Raw genomic sequence first — 15,725 nt, 5'->3', positions numbered from 1 at the left:
TATTTTTTTTGTCATAATTGTTATATAATTTATGGAATACTCCAAAAAAATGTTTATCCTTATTTTAAAACTATTTTACCAATTATACCAGCACTTATCGTTATGTCCAGTCCGGAGAGTGTGTTTTAAAGCTATTTAGAAAACGGAATCGAAAACTGAATTTATTTCATATGTAACCAAGTAACTTTTATTTTTTGTAAGCCTCTAACTGCCTAATGGTCTTAAAACGCACTGTCCCCCATGTCCTATTTTTTGTATAATCAATCACGACTTTTCTTCGTATCTTTTGATAATTTTTGTAACATCCTTTTGACATTTTGTTGTCCCCGTTTATGTATGTTTTAGTTCTTAAGTAGTTTCTAAGGCTGTGTAACTAACTAAGCATAAGTACTAACACTTTTTGCGTATGGCCAGGTGTGGAGAGGGATCTTTATTGCCCCCGATCCCGATCGTTGTAACTGAGTTTGCCGGACAATTTTTGTTTATTTCGCAACCTTATCCTACTTTTGAGGCCTCCGGCCAGAGGCTCCTCCGATAAACAGAAATTGGCAAGTGCACTTACTAAACGTATAACGAGGATTAGCGTGTAATCGGGGAGAAATCGGAATAATAGAGCAGCTCTAAGTACGTTTAGCCAGCAGACAAACTAATATTAACGTTTTGTAACCAAGTTTTCTAAGGCCACAGTGGAGGTGGAAGTGAAGCATTGGCCAAAAGCGAAAAGAATAACAAGAAACTAGATGTTTAACAAAGCGAAATGATTAACAAGACAAACTGAAGCGAAATAATTAGTCCACATTTAGTCTAAAGAAACCATGCTAAAGTAAATCTACAAACTAAAGCGAATTCAGTTGTACTAAGTAAATGTAACAAACGGATAATATTGTACCATGGAAAGCTAAAACATAAACAAACGAAATGAAATGAAAAATTATCTAGCAATAAAATAAAACGAGTGATTTCATTGCCACAAGCAAAGCGGTTCGGTCCAGATCGATGGATTTAAATGGATTATAGTGGGCGAGAGGCGCTAATTTAAGTCAGAGTGGGTCAAGAGGAGGCTCCAAACCGGTTGGCCCCAAAAATCTGGATGATTTTGGCTCAAGAAAAGGGAAAGGGAAACTATTCGGCGGCTAGTTGGCCGATAAATGGCATCGGCTTTGGACCAACGTCGTGAGTGTTGTTTTGATTTCCTATTGTTGACTATCTGTAAGATTGGCTGAAACTGCTACGGACGACACAAGAGCGAAGACGAACGCACCACGTGTGACTCATTACAAATGCCAATCACGAGCCAAACTCGAAAACTTGTTTCAGCCGGACCAAGAGAAGTGCACTTAAAAGAAATCCCACTCGAAGTAAAAGGTAATTTATTAATTAAGCAACTTGAGCAAACAAATTGTTTCCGCATATTATTTTAATATTTAAGATATGAGTGACTGATGGTTTTTGACCATATACCCAAACATCTAATGAGTTTTTGTCGGAAGTGGACCTTATGATTAATGATCAAAATGTTAATGATTTCACAGAAAACAAATTTTTTTTACTATTTTAAAAATATTTTACTAATAAATATAAAATACTTCATCTGTTGTCAAAAACATTACAGATATCATCGTTCCTTACATGCAATATATTTTACAAAAATAATTTTTAATAGGACTAGCACAAGTTATACAATTCTGAAGGCTTACTCTACTTATAAATCACTCAATATATTTTCCAAAAATAAAAAAATTACTTATGAACTTTTTTGATATCTACGTTTATATTAAATTTTTGTTTATAATTTCATTGATTTGATATTGTTAATATACAACCTTTTTTTCCAGTGGCTTTTATTACCAATTTCTTTCTCTGTTGGGGGAGACTCTTTAAGCTGCTTGCGAATGGAGCCCATCGAGCAGTAGTCGATCAGCTGGCGGCGATGAGCGACACCGCGAAATGCATTCGCTGTGCCCCCGGCTCATTTTGTGAGATCTCCACCCCGCTCCCCACCAGTCCCCCAGTCCCGGAGCATCGGCAAATGCCAGCTGGTGTGCTGGTTACTTGTTGCCTGGAACACACCCGCAATGTATCGCAACGTACTGTGCCTGGCTCTGGGCCTGATCATCGGCATTCGGCTGACGGATTTCTTCGAGTATCTGCAGTTGACCGAAACGCACTTTGGCAGCACGGCGATAACGCAGCTCGAGGATGAGGCCACGCCCCAGCAGCCGACGGAGGAGGAGCTGGCCCGCTGGCTATACAACGAGACGCGGGTTCTTTGCATGGTGCTGACCATGCCGAAGAACCACCAGTCAAGGGTCAAGAGGGTAAAGGCCACGTGGGGCAGGCGCTGCAACAAGCTGATCTTTATCAGCAGCCAAGAGGATAGTGAACTGGGCGCCATCGATGTGGGCGTCCCCGAGGACCGAAACAATTTGTACCTAAAGATGAGGAAGGCCCTGGAGTATGTGTACCAGAATTTTGTAGAGGACTACGACTGGTTCCTCAAGGCAGACGATGACACGTAAGTATTATTAGTAGAAATATCATTACGCAACTAATTCCCTTCCCCTTCAGCTTTGTGATAATGGAAAACCTGCGGTTCCTGCTCTATCCCTACGATCCCGAGGCAGCTCTGTACTTCGGCCACAGATTCCGAACTACCTATCCACAGGGCTACATGTCCGGAGGAGCTGGCTACGTGATGAGTCGGGATGCCCTGCGTCGGCTCAACCTCTTTGCCTTCAACAACAGCCAGTTCTGTCCGATTAACAACTTGTCAGAGGACAGACAGATTGGCTTCTGTCTGCAGAATGTGGGCGTGGTGGCTGGGGACTCCCGCGATGAGGAGGGTCGGGAGCGATTTTTGCCCATGTCCCTCAAATTTATGCTGCCCAACTTTCCCACCACTAACTGGCTTATCAAACTGACCTTTTATGAGCCAGTAAGTACGAGAGATTGAAAATAATATTTGTATTTAACATTTCTGTTCATTTCAGGCCAATGAAACTGGTTCGACCTCGGGGATTAGCTTCCATTATGTCAAGAACCACGAGTTCGAAATGTATGAGTTTCTGCTCTATAGACTGCGCGTTTTTGGAACCCCCTTATCCCAGAGGTCGCTGCCGCCCAGATTGGATCCCAAACAACTGCAGAACCAGCTTTATCACTGGTCCCACGAAAATAGCACCAATCCCAACGCCTGGCTAAACTAAGATTAACAGAACATTCCTCTATACCAGTAGGAGATATTTAAGACTCATTTTAGCAGTAAACACATAGTCCAATAAAAACAATTTTAGAATTTGATAGCTTAGAGTGGCCAACTATCTGTTTAATTTTAAAAGCCATATTTTATTAATATAGTTCTACTTATAGCTCCTTTAATCTTTATGCGACCATTTGTATTCATTATCTCATTGCAATTTTTGCTGTGCTTGTTGATTGCTAAATGTTTTACTAGTTGTGAATAAAATATATATGATACATTTGGTAGAAAGAAGTCTATGGTCAAGAAAATTGTGTGCAGAATAAAACTTAAACAGATTCAGATTCAGTCATGGACTCCCTAATGGGATAATAATGGATTTGGTGCGCCAATTAGACACAGCGTGGGATCTCCCCCACTCAAATATAACTACTATATCAGTGTGAAATGATCCTGGCAATGCTTCGGAATACCATCTTCCTAGTATTAGGCATCATGCTAGGCGTTCGAGTCACGGATTTCGTGGGCTACCTGAAGCTGTGGAGGGACAACGACTTGCGGGCGAGTGAAAAGGCGGCGCTGCTCAAGTATCCGGTGGCCTCGGAGGAGCACCTGGCCTTCTGGCTGACGAGGGAGGTGCGAATACTCTGCCTGGTGCTCACCATGCCATCTTCGCACAGCACAAAGGCGGCTCGGGTGAACCGCACGTGGGGAGCCCGCTGCAATAAGCTGATCTTTATGAGCACCAAGGCAGATCCCCATCTGAATATTCTCAAGATGAACATGTCCGAGTCCCGGCAGAACCTATATGCCAAGGTTCGCACAGGAATGGCCCATGTGCACAAGCATTACCTAAACGAGTACGACTGGTTCCTGAAAGCCGATGACGACACGTAAGTTAAGAAGAATAGTTTTAAGCAATGAAATATTAATACTATACCTTTGCAGTTACATTGTAATGGAAAATCTACGTCTCTTCCTATATCCCTACGATCCGGAATCGTCTGTGTACTTTGGCTGCCGCTTCAAGTCGGGGTTCTCCCACGGCTACATGTCCGGTGGCGGAGGCTATGTGCTCAGCCGAGATGCCCTTCGGCGTCTGAATTTATTCGCCTTGAACAGCACCACCACCTGCAAATTGAACGGGGATGCCGAGGACCTCCAGATCGGTCACTGCCTGCAAGATGTGGGTGTTATAGCTGGCGATACACGGGACTTTCAGGGACACCATCGCTTTCTGCCCGTCAGTCCATTTAACGTGATCCCTTTCATCGCAATCGGTTCATGGACGGACGGCTACTTCTTCCACAAACCAAATGTGAGATTAATTTTTGTAAATATTTACCTTTACCTTTTGAATTATCTAATTTATGTGTTTCTCTTTTAAGAGAAGCGACTGTTGCTCTCCCTCAGCCATATCCTTTCATTATGTCAGGGACATCGAGTTCGAGTTCTTCGAATTCTTTCTGTACTATTTAAGAGTCTTTGGATTGCACAGGCCGCAAAGGGCTCTTCCATCGCGCCTGGGGTTCCGGCAGATGAACGAGCGACTGCAGCATTGGGCTCACCAAGTCAGCGACAACAAGGGATAACTAAAGACAATCCTGTGAATAAACCCGTCTACTGCTTAACGATAAGCTGGATAATTAGAATTAAAGTATTAAACATAAATATTTTGTACCATTTTTTGTTTTCCCATATATTTTGTCGCCAAATAAGTGAAGCTTTGTAGATTGTATAGTTATTATAATATAAGATGAACAGAACTACTTACATTGTTTAGAATTTTCTTTAATATTTATTATTTAACTTTGTACTGTAGTCTACAAATAAATACAAACACCTTTTTTGGAAAAGTGCTAAGCCGAACCACTGTAAAAATCTATTCTCCCTTTTGTTTATATCAAGATCTGGCTAATTGATTTTCTCCGCATGTTGAGAGCGTTTGAAGCTGTCTTCTCGAGTCAGTAGGGTGGCACTCCTCCAATGATTCGCGATGCAGTGGTTCTGGTACTGGGCCTCATCATAGGCGTCCAGCTGACGGAGTACTGGAACTACAGCTATTTGCAATCGACGATTTTGGAAAGGAAAAATACGAAAGCAGGCAGTCCAGCTGTAGGACTCTTCAATCGCACACGTGTTCTATGTATGGTTTTAACAGATCCCTTGGACTACGGTAAAGAGGAGGCCAAGGTGAAATCTACATGGGGCAGGAGATGCAATAAGCTTATTTTTTGGAGGAACAAACAAGAAAATAACACCTTTGCCACCGTTCGACAGGGATTTAAGCATATATTTGAAAAACACTTTAACGGACACGATTGGTTTCTTCGGGCAGATACAGATACGTAAGTTTAATGGTACATTTAATCATATTATTTTTCAAAAGTAAAAATCGGTACTGCAGCTTTGTGATAATGGAGAACTTACAACGCTTTCTCTACCGCTACGATCCAGAATCTTCAATATACTTTGGCCACCGTTTAAAAGCGGACTTTGCCCAAGGATATATGTCTGGTGAAGCTGGATATGTCCTTAGCAGAGGAGCTCTACGGCGCCTGAATCTATTCGCCTTTAAGAACTCCAATTTATGCAGCCATAACTTGAATTCTTCCCTGAAATCGGAGGATTGGGGGATAGGTCTCTGTCTGAATAATGTAGGAGTGATTGCAGGAGAGTCCCGCGATGGCCTCGGGCAGGAACGCTTTCTCCCAGTAATGCCGCAACGGATTGGACCGGGATGGACTAAATGGAGACAGTACTCGGGATCGCTGTACTTTAACCCAACTGTAAGATTACTTTAGTAGGCAAAAACAACTTGATCTCACCTTAGACAAAAGCGTTGTGTAGGGGACGGGGACTCCGACTTTTGATTCGGGACTAGGTCTTTTTTTTCGGCTGCTCCTCTTGACCGACTTCCTCTCCAATATTTTATTAATAGTCATAGATTTAGTTTAAATACTGTTAAAAAAAAAAATTTTCCTTTTAATGGTAACTAATTTTGGCAGCTATTATATTGTAAGTACAAATTTTCCGCTGAACTATCAGTTATTTCTTCTATTCCAGTCCCGCGCCTGCTGCTCCAGTTCCTTGATCTCCTTCCACCCGGCCAATGAGAGTGCCTTTGACCTCTGGGAGTTCTTCCTGCACCGCCTAAGTGTTTTTGGCTATCCGATGAGCCCGCTGAAGCTGCCGCCCCGCCTGGACTTCCGGGCCATGCATGCCCAGCTGCGATATTGGTCCCAGGTCGTGTCCGATAACCACGGCTGACTTGTCTTAATGTAATTGCTACACCTTGATAAATAAACCAGGAGCCGGCACACGATGAAGATTTATTCCGGCAATAAGGCAGACAATGGTTCGTCTTCTTCTCGACAGTGGCCTGTCCTGCGGAGTTGTTTTGGCCATTTGTCAAAGGCGTTTGCTCCAGAAACAGAATCCGAAAACCATGGAACCCTGGAACCCTGCGCTTTAAAGCACAATTTATCAAAGGGGACGCGTGCCCTCTTTCCACGGGGGGATTAGTGGAGAGAATCGAGGGAATCGAGAACCGGAAAATCGAGTGAAACGTGCCAAACACGTGAAAAATACCTGGGGATCATTGCATTGTTATTTATGAGCAACGAAATGAGCTCGAAGGGGAGTTAAAACCGGACTGACGGCACGCGAGTGAATTTTTTGGATAAGGATAAACGAGTTTCAGTGTTTTTGGCAAGGCAGCTGGTTCGCCAGTCTGCCTGTGTGCAGTTATCTAAGCCAGGGGTGGTGGTCCTATTCGAAAGACCTTTGGAACGTGCCCAACCCAGTTTCAGTATCAGAAATTTCGAACCCCAGTTGCGCCTGCGCTATGTGCTTTGTTTCCCCTAATAGTGGCCCATTTGCATCGGTTTTTTTTTGACGGAGCTTTCTCTATGTTGCTCCTATACCTTTTCCATTTTCAACACATATGTAGATATATGCTAATGCAGCGGCACACGTGTCCTGGTTAACGGGCCGTAAAAGGGCTCCCTACAGATTTCTGGGTTGTTACTCCTATCAGTGATTGCGATAAAGGTTCGGCTACGGCAGCTGCTGACTTTTCCAGCTAAACAGGATATGGAGGCGGGGAAGTCATGGGACCTTTGTGTGGAATTTGTTTAGAACTTGCATTTGATTTTAGATTTCTTTGGTTGTTTAGCTTTCAAAATATAATTGTGGGATGGGGTGTGCTTTAGTTGATAGTTTTGACACACCTCCTTTGCTATTTACTTAAACAATTTATCCGCGATTATCACTATATTTAACAATATAACCACTTAAGAGATATTTCAAATTATACCAAGTGCACTTATAGCATTCGTTATAACTTGGTTTTTTATTTAGATTTATATTAGCGCTTGTAATTAATATAATGACTCAATTCAAAAGCTCAACTGGAAAAGATTACTTACACCATTCTATGGAAATAGGTTTGCTCATTTATGTGTACCCTAGCCCATTAGTATTGTTTCAAAAGTCCCTTACAACAATCATTTTCACACCTTTATTAAGAACAGCTTTGTTCCTGTACTCTTACATTATACCTATTAGTGTTATTTCAAAAATCCTTTACAACAATCTTTATTGACACCTTGAGTCATTTCCGAGCATTAACCCCGTGAACAATACCCCGTAAGCTGTGGTTTCAGCTGACTTCTTTGGGGGAAACTCCTTGGTAACCACATCAGACACACCTTTTTCCTCAATAAACCAGCAGTGACTCCGTTACCTTCACTAACCCCTCGAGGTGAACCCATTACCTACCCAAATGGTCCCTCAACACCTATTTCTTGTGAGTAACTCTCGTTCTGCCCCTCTAATTAGTTGAATTCCTCAGCTTCGACTTGAGTCAAATGTGCCACGCCCTCAGAAATACCCACATACTTATAGGGAGAAACTGAGAATGTGAGAAATGGGAACCAGACGGAGAAACGGAGACAAAAAGGGTACTGGGACTGGGACTGGGACTTCCCTCGGCGACCGAAAGTCTGAGACGGAACAGTTTACACATTTCAACAATGTCTTATAATCAATTTAATGGCTTCTCTTCAAGGGAAGCCCGAGACAGACCGAGAAAAGGTAAACAAAGAGGGGCAAAAAGGACGAGGAAAAAAGAAGTCCTGGCAAGGGGCGTTTCAATTTGTAGCCTAAAGTGAAACCTACAATTGGCACTTGGCTGGCAAAAGGAATTGCCCCTTTTATGGGCTCGTTCTGGTTTGTCGTCCTCCTTTTCCTCTCCTCCATATCTCAATTAAGTGAGGGAATGAATGAGTGAAAGGACCCTAAAAGGACAAGCCCCGAAGGAGGCGCCTCCGATAAGAACGCTGATCCTGAAGGCGCGTTCCCCAGGTCCTTTTTGAATGGAATAAATGCCGACACACAGGGGTAAAGTGTGGATTAGAGAGACGTCTTCGGGGGTAATAATAATTTCAGTGGTGACTCAACAATGTCTTGAACGTGTTGCTTTGGTTCTTCCGGCCAAGGAATGCTTCTTATAAGAAAAACCCAATGAGCAACCCCTAAAAATTATCCACTGACTTCTCGCCCTTTTTCGGTTTCTGACGCGTGCCAAAAGGGGGAGGGGTTCTGAGGCAAAGGAATAAGCCCAAGACATACCTGTAGCTAAAGGACCTCCAGGACTTTCAGGACTCTGACTCATTGGCATGTCATGGGGCGGAAGTGCCCACTCTTGCATTTTACACAACACGTATGCACATGTAAAAAATATTGAAATTTATAGAAAACTAAAAAGGACACGTGCAGGACTCGCATGCAAAAGAGGAAGTGGCAGCGAAGCGTTAAATTGAAGCCTGCCAAATCAATTAAAAACGAAATATTTTCTTCGTCCTGTCGGCAATCGTTTTTTGTTTTTAACACACTTTCCATGGCAACACTGGCTTTTCCGCTCTTGCACTTTTCCATTTTTCCGCCGGCAGCATCAGGATTTGCAGTTGCAGCTGTCGCCAATCGTACATACAAGATAGAAACTGTAAATCCAAAAAAAAAAACTTTTGTACAAATACCTTTACACATGATTTATCAAGCCCTGCAAGGGGGTACATATTTATTTTTTGCAGCTGCCAGCCCAACTCCCCTCACAATTCCGATAACCAAACATGCGATCGCCCCTGGCCAACGAAATACTTATGCTCGGTCGTACTAAAACCAACCCCCTTACCAAAATCACCCTGAATCTGCCTATCCGCCCAGTTCTTTTCTTTTTTTGGGGTGGCTTCGCTCTGCATCTCTCTGGACTCTACGGTTCCGCAGACTCCCTAAAAAGTTTTGATAATTTACAAATTATACAGAAAATCTGTCAGAGTTTCCTGCTCAATTGGAATTCGGGCCTTTGTTTCTTTTTTCGGGCAGCGAAGAGGAGGCGTTTCCTGGCCAATCCTAATTATCGTGCATGTAACATTCCTGCAGGACTCTCCTCGAGTGGAACTAATGTCGCTGGACCGGATATGCGATCGGGTGAAGGTAACTAACTAACTAATTACCCACACACATCTGTCCATTTACATGCCCGGCTGTTTAATTTGCTCCCAAAATCCAAAGGACTGCACTTGACCGAAGGGAGTCCTTGAAATGTTGCCTTGGAGATCTCAGTTGGAGATTGTCGATACCATTTAGCTTTGATGTATTCATCGGACAGTCGGATATCAATTTTCCCCCTTGTCGTAACACTTTCAATCAGAAATGATTCAGATCTAATAGCTTTTAGTCAAAAGACGACCAAAAAATGTATGTTTTATTATAGTTCGAGAAATCTTTACAAGACCTTTATGATCTTTGGATTAATAATTGTATTTGAATTTATATTTATCATTAATTGATATCACTTGCTTTTTTTTTTTTAGAAGTGACATCATTGCTTTCGGCCTTTTCTTATCTGCACTGTCACATTCTTGATTATTCATATGTCGGATATGCTCCATAAAAAGATGTCCAACTTGACCGAATTTGGCCAGGTGAGACTAACGCGATTTATTGACTGTGAAGTCGTCTGGCTTGAATAGTTAGAATAACTTGTTTGATATTTTTGTTTGAGCCCCTTATCTCAAGTACGTGAACCATCACATTATATCTCTTTAGAATTTACTTAAATTAAATAGAAGCTGTTTTCATATTCAAATTAGATTGCATTGTTTTGATAGCTTTCTTGGTCTTTCAGAGGTTGCGATTAATATCATCATAAGTCAAATATTGGATTGTCTTTCCAGGATTGTGAGACAAGAAATTCAAATAAACTAATATATTTGCCTAATCATTGTGACTTACAAATTTTAATGCGTCTAAAATTTGTTTTTGTACTTAAATCCTTTTCTCTAAACACTTTCATCGGCTTTTTGGACTAAAATTAAGCAGTGATGCTTAAAGAGCTTCTTCTTAGCAAAACCGAGTGACTAAGGGTTGTAAATAGACTCCGTTTATCTTGTCAGTTCTCCTCGTTTCCCACCTGTGTGGACCACGTCAGATATTGTAAAGCAAACTGTCTCCGATAAGAGCTAAACCACAAGATAACAGAGATCGCATTTTGCTATAAAAGTGGTGAGTGGATCGGTATATTCCACTAGTTCTATAATATATCACATCTGAACGGATCAGGATGCGGTTCGTCGGTTGTGCTCTTTTGGCTTTCACTTGCCTGGCGGCGTTTCCAAGTGCCACGCCCGTTCTATTGGCTCCAATTCGACCCTATAACCAAAATGGAACCCTGGTTCCCCAGACTAACTTTGCCCTAGAGCTAAGAGGAGTGATTCGTCAGATACCAAAGGGTCAGATCGAGAAACTAATTCAGACCTACCTCCTCAATGATATCGAGTTCCAGGGTCTGATCAGGACAATCAACTCTTTGCCGGCTTATAGATTATATAGGCAGTTTGCCAACCAACCAGAAGTGCGACAACTGCAGCAGTGGATCTCGCAACAGCTGATTCTGTCCGGTGGTTCCCCCAAGATTTTCGAGTACCTGGAACTGGAGATCAAGATCTTCAATAAGTACCCCTACTGGTCGCAGATTGTGAACGGAATCCGCGGATTCCAGTCGGAGTTCGTACAGATCTACCCAGTGCAACTCATTCGAAGTCTCCTGGAACCCAGTGCCAGCCAAACCAGTCCTCTGCTGTCCGAACTTTGGCGTCGTCTGGTGGCCTTGCGTCCGGTTTACGAAAGGGTTTTGGCCACTCCCCCCGGCAAGGTCATCACGGCCGAACTCCAGCGACTGGGCGTGGATGTGGGTGGTGTGGACGCCCTGATTCGGTATCAATTCGGATGGAGCAACGTCACTGTGGGCAACTCCTATCCCAACTACGATGATTACCTATACTAGAGATCTATTACGGAACTGGACGTGGAGAATGGACCTACTTTAATTACCCTTCAAGTATTACCAATGGAATTTCCGAGGATCATAAGTTAAATCATATTCAGTTTAATAAGTGTTTAATAAGTTTTCTAAGCAACTATATATCGATTTGAAATACATATCTATACGTGGAAGAACATTATCAAACTGTTTCTTGAATTACTTAAAATTCCGAAAATATCTAGAATAATAATATTGCAATGATGTTAAATTATTAAGTTCCATTAATCATTTTGAGCTTTCACATACCCTGTGAACACCCCAATTATTCTGTCATAAGCAACTATAAATCAATCATAAGGAACATTTCCACATGAATGCTGTATTCAAGACCTGGGAAATACCGCAAAATCAGAATCGCAGCAGGGCTTTAAGTCGGGGCTGCTCTCCTCCGCAAACCGGGCGGAGAAATCTCGCTCTCCCCCAGGGCAATAACAATAAATATCCGCACTGGCTGCTCAAAGGTCGAGCTCAAATGCATGGCACCCTCGCCAGCCAAGGTACGCGTATCCATGGCAATGCCATGATTAAGTAACAGATGAGCCATGTGTCCTGCAATGTGTCCTGGGCCTCGGTGTCCTGCGCCTGTTCGTGGGTCGCACATGCGATTTAATTGAAACAAACCAAACAGGAAGCGTTTGCAGGGAGCTGGCGGTGGAAGGGGTCCTGCGAATGGGGTGCTTTTGTAATGAAGTTCCCATTTCGCTCGGCTACTCATTAAAAGTGGAACTGGCATTGGGTTTGGGTTTGGGATCGGGAATGGGTTCGAGTTCTGGTTCGGCATGGGATTGCGACTGCGAGTGCAGCGGAAACTAGTTAATGTGAGGCCATTGTCAAAAGCAGAAGCGCAAGTCGTGCAATTTTCACACAGCAGCAGAAGGACACTGAGAGAAAATACTAACAATTTTGGCATTTAAAAAGTGAAGTAAATTTCTGACTAATAACTATGGACATTGTTGAGATAGATAATAAATGGTTATTTTTAATAATAATACTAAAACTCTTTTTTTTTTAAGACCAAATATGTACACATAATTTATTATCACCTGTGAACATTTAAGTATATTAAATTGGTTTTTTGTATTGAAAAGATTTAATATGTTACATTTATAATTATTCTTTTCCGTGCAGCATCAGCTTGAAGGGGAATCCAGCACAGGATCTTGGCAGGCTTAGGCATAAAACGCAAAGGGAGAATTCCGCCCATCACTCTTTTCTTTTTCCTTCGTCCTTTTGCGGTGAACGCGTCCAATTGGAATTTTATATGCATAGTCTGATAAGTGAGCCAAGGGGTAAAAATGAAATATTTTATATTTCGCCGACGCCGTAAGCCTAAAACCCTCCCTAGACATTCATGCACTGTGACTGACATGCGGATATGCGAGCGGAGAAGCCCTCCTTCCAATCTGGCTGCATTTTGCCACCCCTAAGGGCGCAGCGTTTTAAAAAACCCTATTCGAAATCAGCAACAGCCTCAGACCTTAGCGGTATCGAAATCGCGCCACGCTTGAGCTCTGCTTTATAGCGTTCACAGTGAAGAGTGAATATGTGGATTGACATATGCAACACTCGCTTTTCAAGAAGAAATTATTCTCTACTTTGTTATTTGAGAAGAAATTGTTCTCGACTTTGAAAGTTTAGAGGATTGAGCCAATGTTACCTCTACCTACATATAACCACCTGTCAGTTTTAAAGAAGAAACTTTCTCAATTTTTTGAGAACAAATTATTCTTAAATATGTGCTAATTTCAAAAACATAATATTTCTAGGCTAGTAGAATAAATATTTACATATGTATCTTAAATCAAACTAACTTCTTATAAATACAGTACATAATAATTGTTAGATTTATCACACGTTTCCCTTATATAGAGTTCACTGTGGTCCCTTGCCAACCTTTTCATAGTGGTGCTGCTATGTGGCTCGTGTGTTGTGTTTTGGTGTTTGAAAATGCACCTGGCTAAATTTTCGGCTTCGATTGCCAGCACTTTGACTTTTGGGAAGGGAACTAGGAACTCGTAGCTCGCAACTCGGTCTGGGTTTTGGATTGCGGACTGTGGTGGTTGCATTGTGATTTCCACGTCGCACATGCCGTCGTATCTACAGTACCCTATGCGGATATATGTGCACCGGACCAATTCGCAGTTTACAATCCTGGGCACAGGACATTAGCAGCAGCGGCAAATGAACGTTGGTCGCCGGTCGCGTGCCCCGAGCACTTCGACACCCGACAGAATTGTGAATTGTGATTGTTTTCTTTGGCCCCCTGCCCCTGGTTTAGAAATTCCCATTTTCTCCATCTCACTCGCGCTGTGGGTTTCTGTGTCCTGCGGCGCATATTTATTGTGTGTACTTATACTTATGCATGCTGCACAACTGGAGGAATACGAATTCGACCATAATTATGCCAGGTTTTCCCGGGGTTAGTCACTCGCCATTTTTCGGGGAGTTTTGTTTACTGCGAGTGGGATTTGCTAGCAAATTCCTTAAGCCCAATGGATTGTCTAGTTCTTAGCCACACACATGCTGCAATTGGCCTATTAGAAATTCATTTTGAGATCAGCTAAATCAAGTAAATATGGCACCCCGTCATCACTCATCTGAAATGCAATTAAAAATATTCACACCCCTAAAAAACTCGGGGCAGCAGTTGCAAATTGCATATGATTATGGCAGCTAAAATTTATAATTGTTTATATTTAAATTTGCGCATGACGCACAACTGGATGACTGTTATTATATTAATGGCCTTGCTTCCCTTATTTTATTTAGATAGGGGAGAGTTCTTTGCTATCCTTTTGAAAAATTATTGTGAAAATTCCTCATCCATTTATTCCAAACTCAGCTTATTTCCGTATCCAGTTCTTCTACAGTTTTGAACTACCCGCTTGTTTCAATTATGATAAGCTGGCCAAAATACCCAAGCTCAATGGGATATTTATTTATTAAGCCACACATGCTGTGATTGGCTTATTGGCAGCTCCCGGAGATCTGGCAAATTTGGAGCTTTCCATTTCTAATACCCAATGGAGTAATGCAAATTGGTAGCAGACTTTCCGATACCCCGCCCCTGAGAGCAAACGAAATGCAATTAAAAAACCTTCTCGCCCTGGAAACCAAATCAGCAGAAATTGCATGAAATTATGAAAGCGAAAAATTTAATTACAGCTCAGTGGCAGGCGAAAGGATTGACAGGAGTGAACATATCCTGCAGGACTCAGCCTGAACCCCAAAAAGGCAGCCTCATCTCCACAATGGGCAACATGTGCTACAAGTGGAGTGGATCCTTGAGGAGCTGCCCAAGCAAAAGTGCACGCGGCTTGCAGGCTCGAAGGCTGAAAAGCCTTTTGAGACACACACAGCCCGATGAAAACGAGAATGGAAATGAAAATGCATTATGCCGCATAAACGATGCATTTTCGAACATTAATTATTGCCAAGGAGCCGCCAGAGGGAGAAAGGATCCCGGCCAAAGGACATGCAGACAGGCCGTGCACTCGAAATTACCATAAAAAGATGCACTTAAGGGTTAGCAATGGAACCAACAACAAACAACAAACAACAAACAAAATGCGTACCGCTCTGTGGGGCTTATGTGGGTGATTTGTCTGGGGGATGGTGTGTAAAATTTCTCCCCAGGTTGTCCTGGGTGTTTGTCGAGTGCAAATTTGTGCCAAGAACGCCTTGAAGCGCAGAAATCAGAGCAGTCGAAGGAGATTGTGAATGCTACACGCTGAGAAATTCAAAGTCCTTCAAAGGGGTGACAGACAAATTATTTCGAGAAAAATCAACAATATTTTCTAACTGGGTATAATTTATGTGAGTGTATAATGCATTCTAATCCTTTTTTTTACCAGAAAAAAATGAAATATTTTGACTAAACAAGTTTATAATGGTCAAAATATGGAATGTTCTATCGCACTTCTGAATTATTTAACAAAAAATATTAGTATTTTTTATACCTTGTTAAATTCGTAATCAAATTTCCCATCAATTGGCATTTAAACCTGAAAAAATTAAATTTTGCGCCACCTACCCGTAATCTCAATATTTGGTTATGTGGGCGGTAGAGTGGGCGTGCAAACTTTTTTTTCGGATTAATCAAAAGGTATTAACGAGACCAACACATTTAAGCTAACA

At 42.1% G+C, this 15,725-nt stretch overlaps 4 protein-coding genes across 5 annotated transcripts; all 4 read left to right on the top strand.

Moving 5' to 3' along the window:
* Positions 1 to 1,039: 1,039 nt before the first annotated feature.
* On the top strand, positions 1,040 to 3,423 carry LOC119553715 (glycoprotein-N-acetylgalactosamine 3-beta-galactosyltransferase 1-like). The gene is made up of 4 exons (XM_037864295.1): positions 1,040 to 1,365; positions 1,836 to 2,515; positions 2,569 to 2,935; positions 2,991 to 3,423. Exons 2-4 carry the CDS (start codon positions 2,076 to 2,078, stop codon positions 3,204 to 3,206), a joined length of 1,023 nt encoding a protein of 340 aa, XP_037720223.1. The 5' UTR covers positions 1,040 to 1,365; positions 1,836 to 2,075; the 3' UTR covers positions 3,207 to 3,423.
* Positions 3,424 to 3,646: 223 nt separating this feature from the next.
* On the top strand, positions 3,647 to 4,960 carry LOC119553974 (glycoprotein-N-acetylgalactosamine 3-beta-galactosyltransferase 1). 2 transcript variants are annotated; one of them, XM_037864679.1, is made up of 3 exons: positions 3,647 to 4,092; positions 4,148 to 4,517; positions 4,588 to 4,936. In XM_037864679.1, the coding sequence occupies exons 1-3, from the start codon at positions 3,647 to 3,649 to the stop codon at positions 4,789 to 4,791; spliced, it is 1,020 nt and encodes a 339-aa protein (XP_037720607.1). In that variant the 3' UTR covers positions 4,792 to 4,936. The 2 variants fall into 2 exon arrangements, with proteins under 2 accessions (XP_037720607.1, XP_037720606.1); XM_037864678.1 differs by having other exon boundaries at positions 3,651 to 4,092; positions 4,593 to 4,960.
* Positions 4,961 to 5,181: 221 nt separating this feature from the next.
* LOC119554347 (glycoprotein-N-acetylgalactosamine 3-beta-galactosyltransferase 1-like) lies at positions 5,182 to 6,528 on the top strand. Its single transcript, XM_037865214.1, has 3 exons — positions 5,182 to 5,547; positions 5,607 to 5,988; positions 6,266 to 6,528. The coding sequence occupies exons 1-3, from the start codon at positions 5,186 to 5,188 to the stop codon at positions 6,467 to 6,469; spliced, it is 948 nt and encodes a 315-aa protein (XP_037721142.1). The 5' UTR covers positions 5,182 to 5,185; the 3' UTR covers positions 6,470 to 6,528.
* A 4,276-nt stretch (positions 6,529 to 10,804) lies between these two features.
* On the top strand, positions 10,805 to 11,727 carry LOC119553579. The gene has a single exon (XM_037864027.1). It carries the CDS (start codon positions 10,827 to 10,829, stop codon positions 11,547 to 11,549), a length of 723 nt encoding a protein of 240 aa, XP_037719955.1. The 5' UTR covers positions 10,805 to 10,826; the 3' UTR covers positions 11,550 to 11,727.
* The last annotated feature ends 3,998 nt before the right edge of the window (positions 11,728 to 15,725 follow it).

The sequence above is a fragment of the Drosophila subpulchrella genome, chromosome 3L (assembly GCF_014743375.2).
Source record: "Drosophila subpulchrella strain 33 F10 #4 breed RU33 chromosome 3L, RU_Dsub_v1.1 Primary Assembly, whole genome shotgun sequence".
NCBI lineage: Eukaryota > Metazoa > Arthropoda > Insecta > Diptera > Drosophilidae > Drosophila > Drosophila subpulchrella.
Note: the sequence above shows the minus strand (reverse complement) of the source record. Positions and strands in the feature narration are given on the sequence as shown.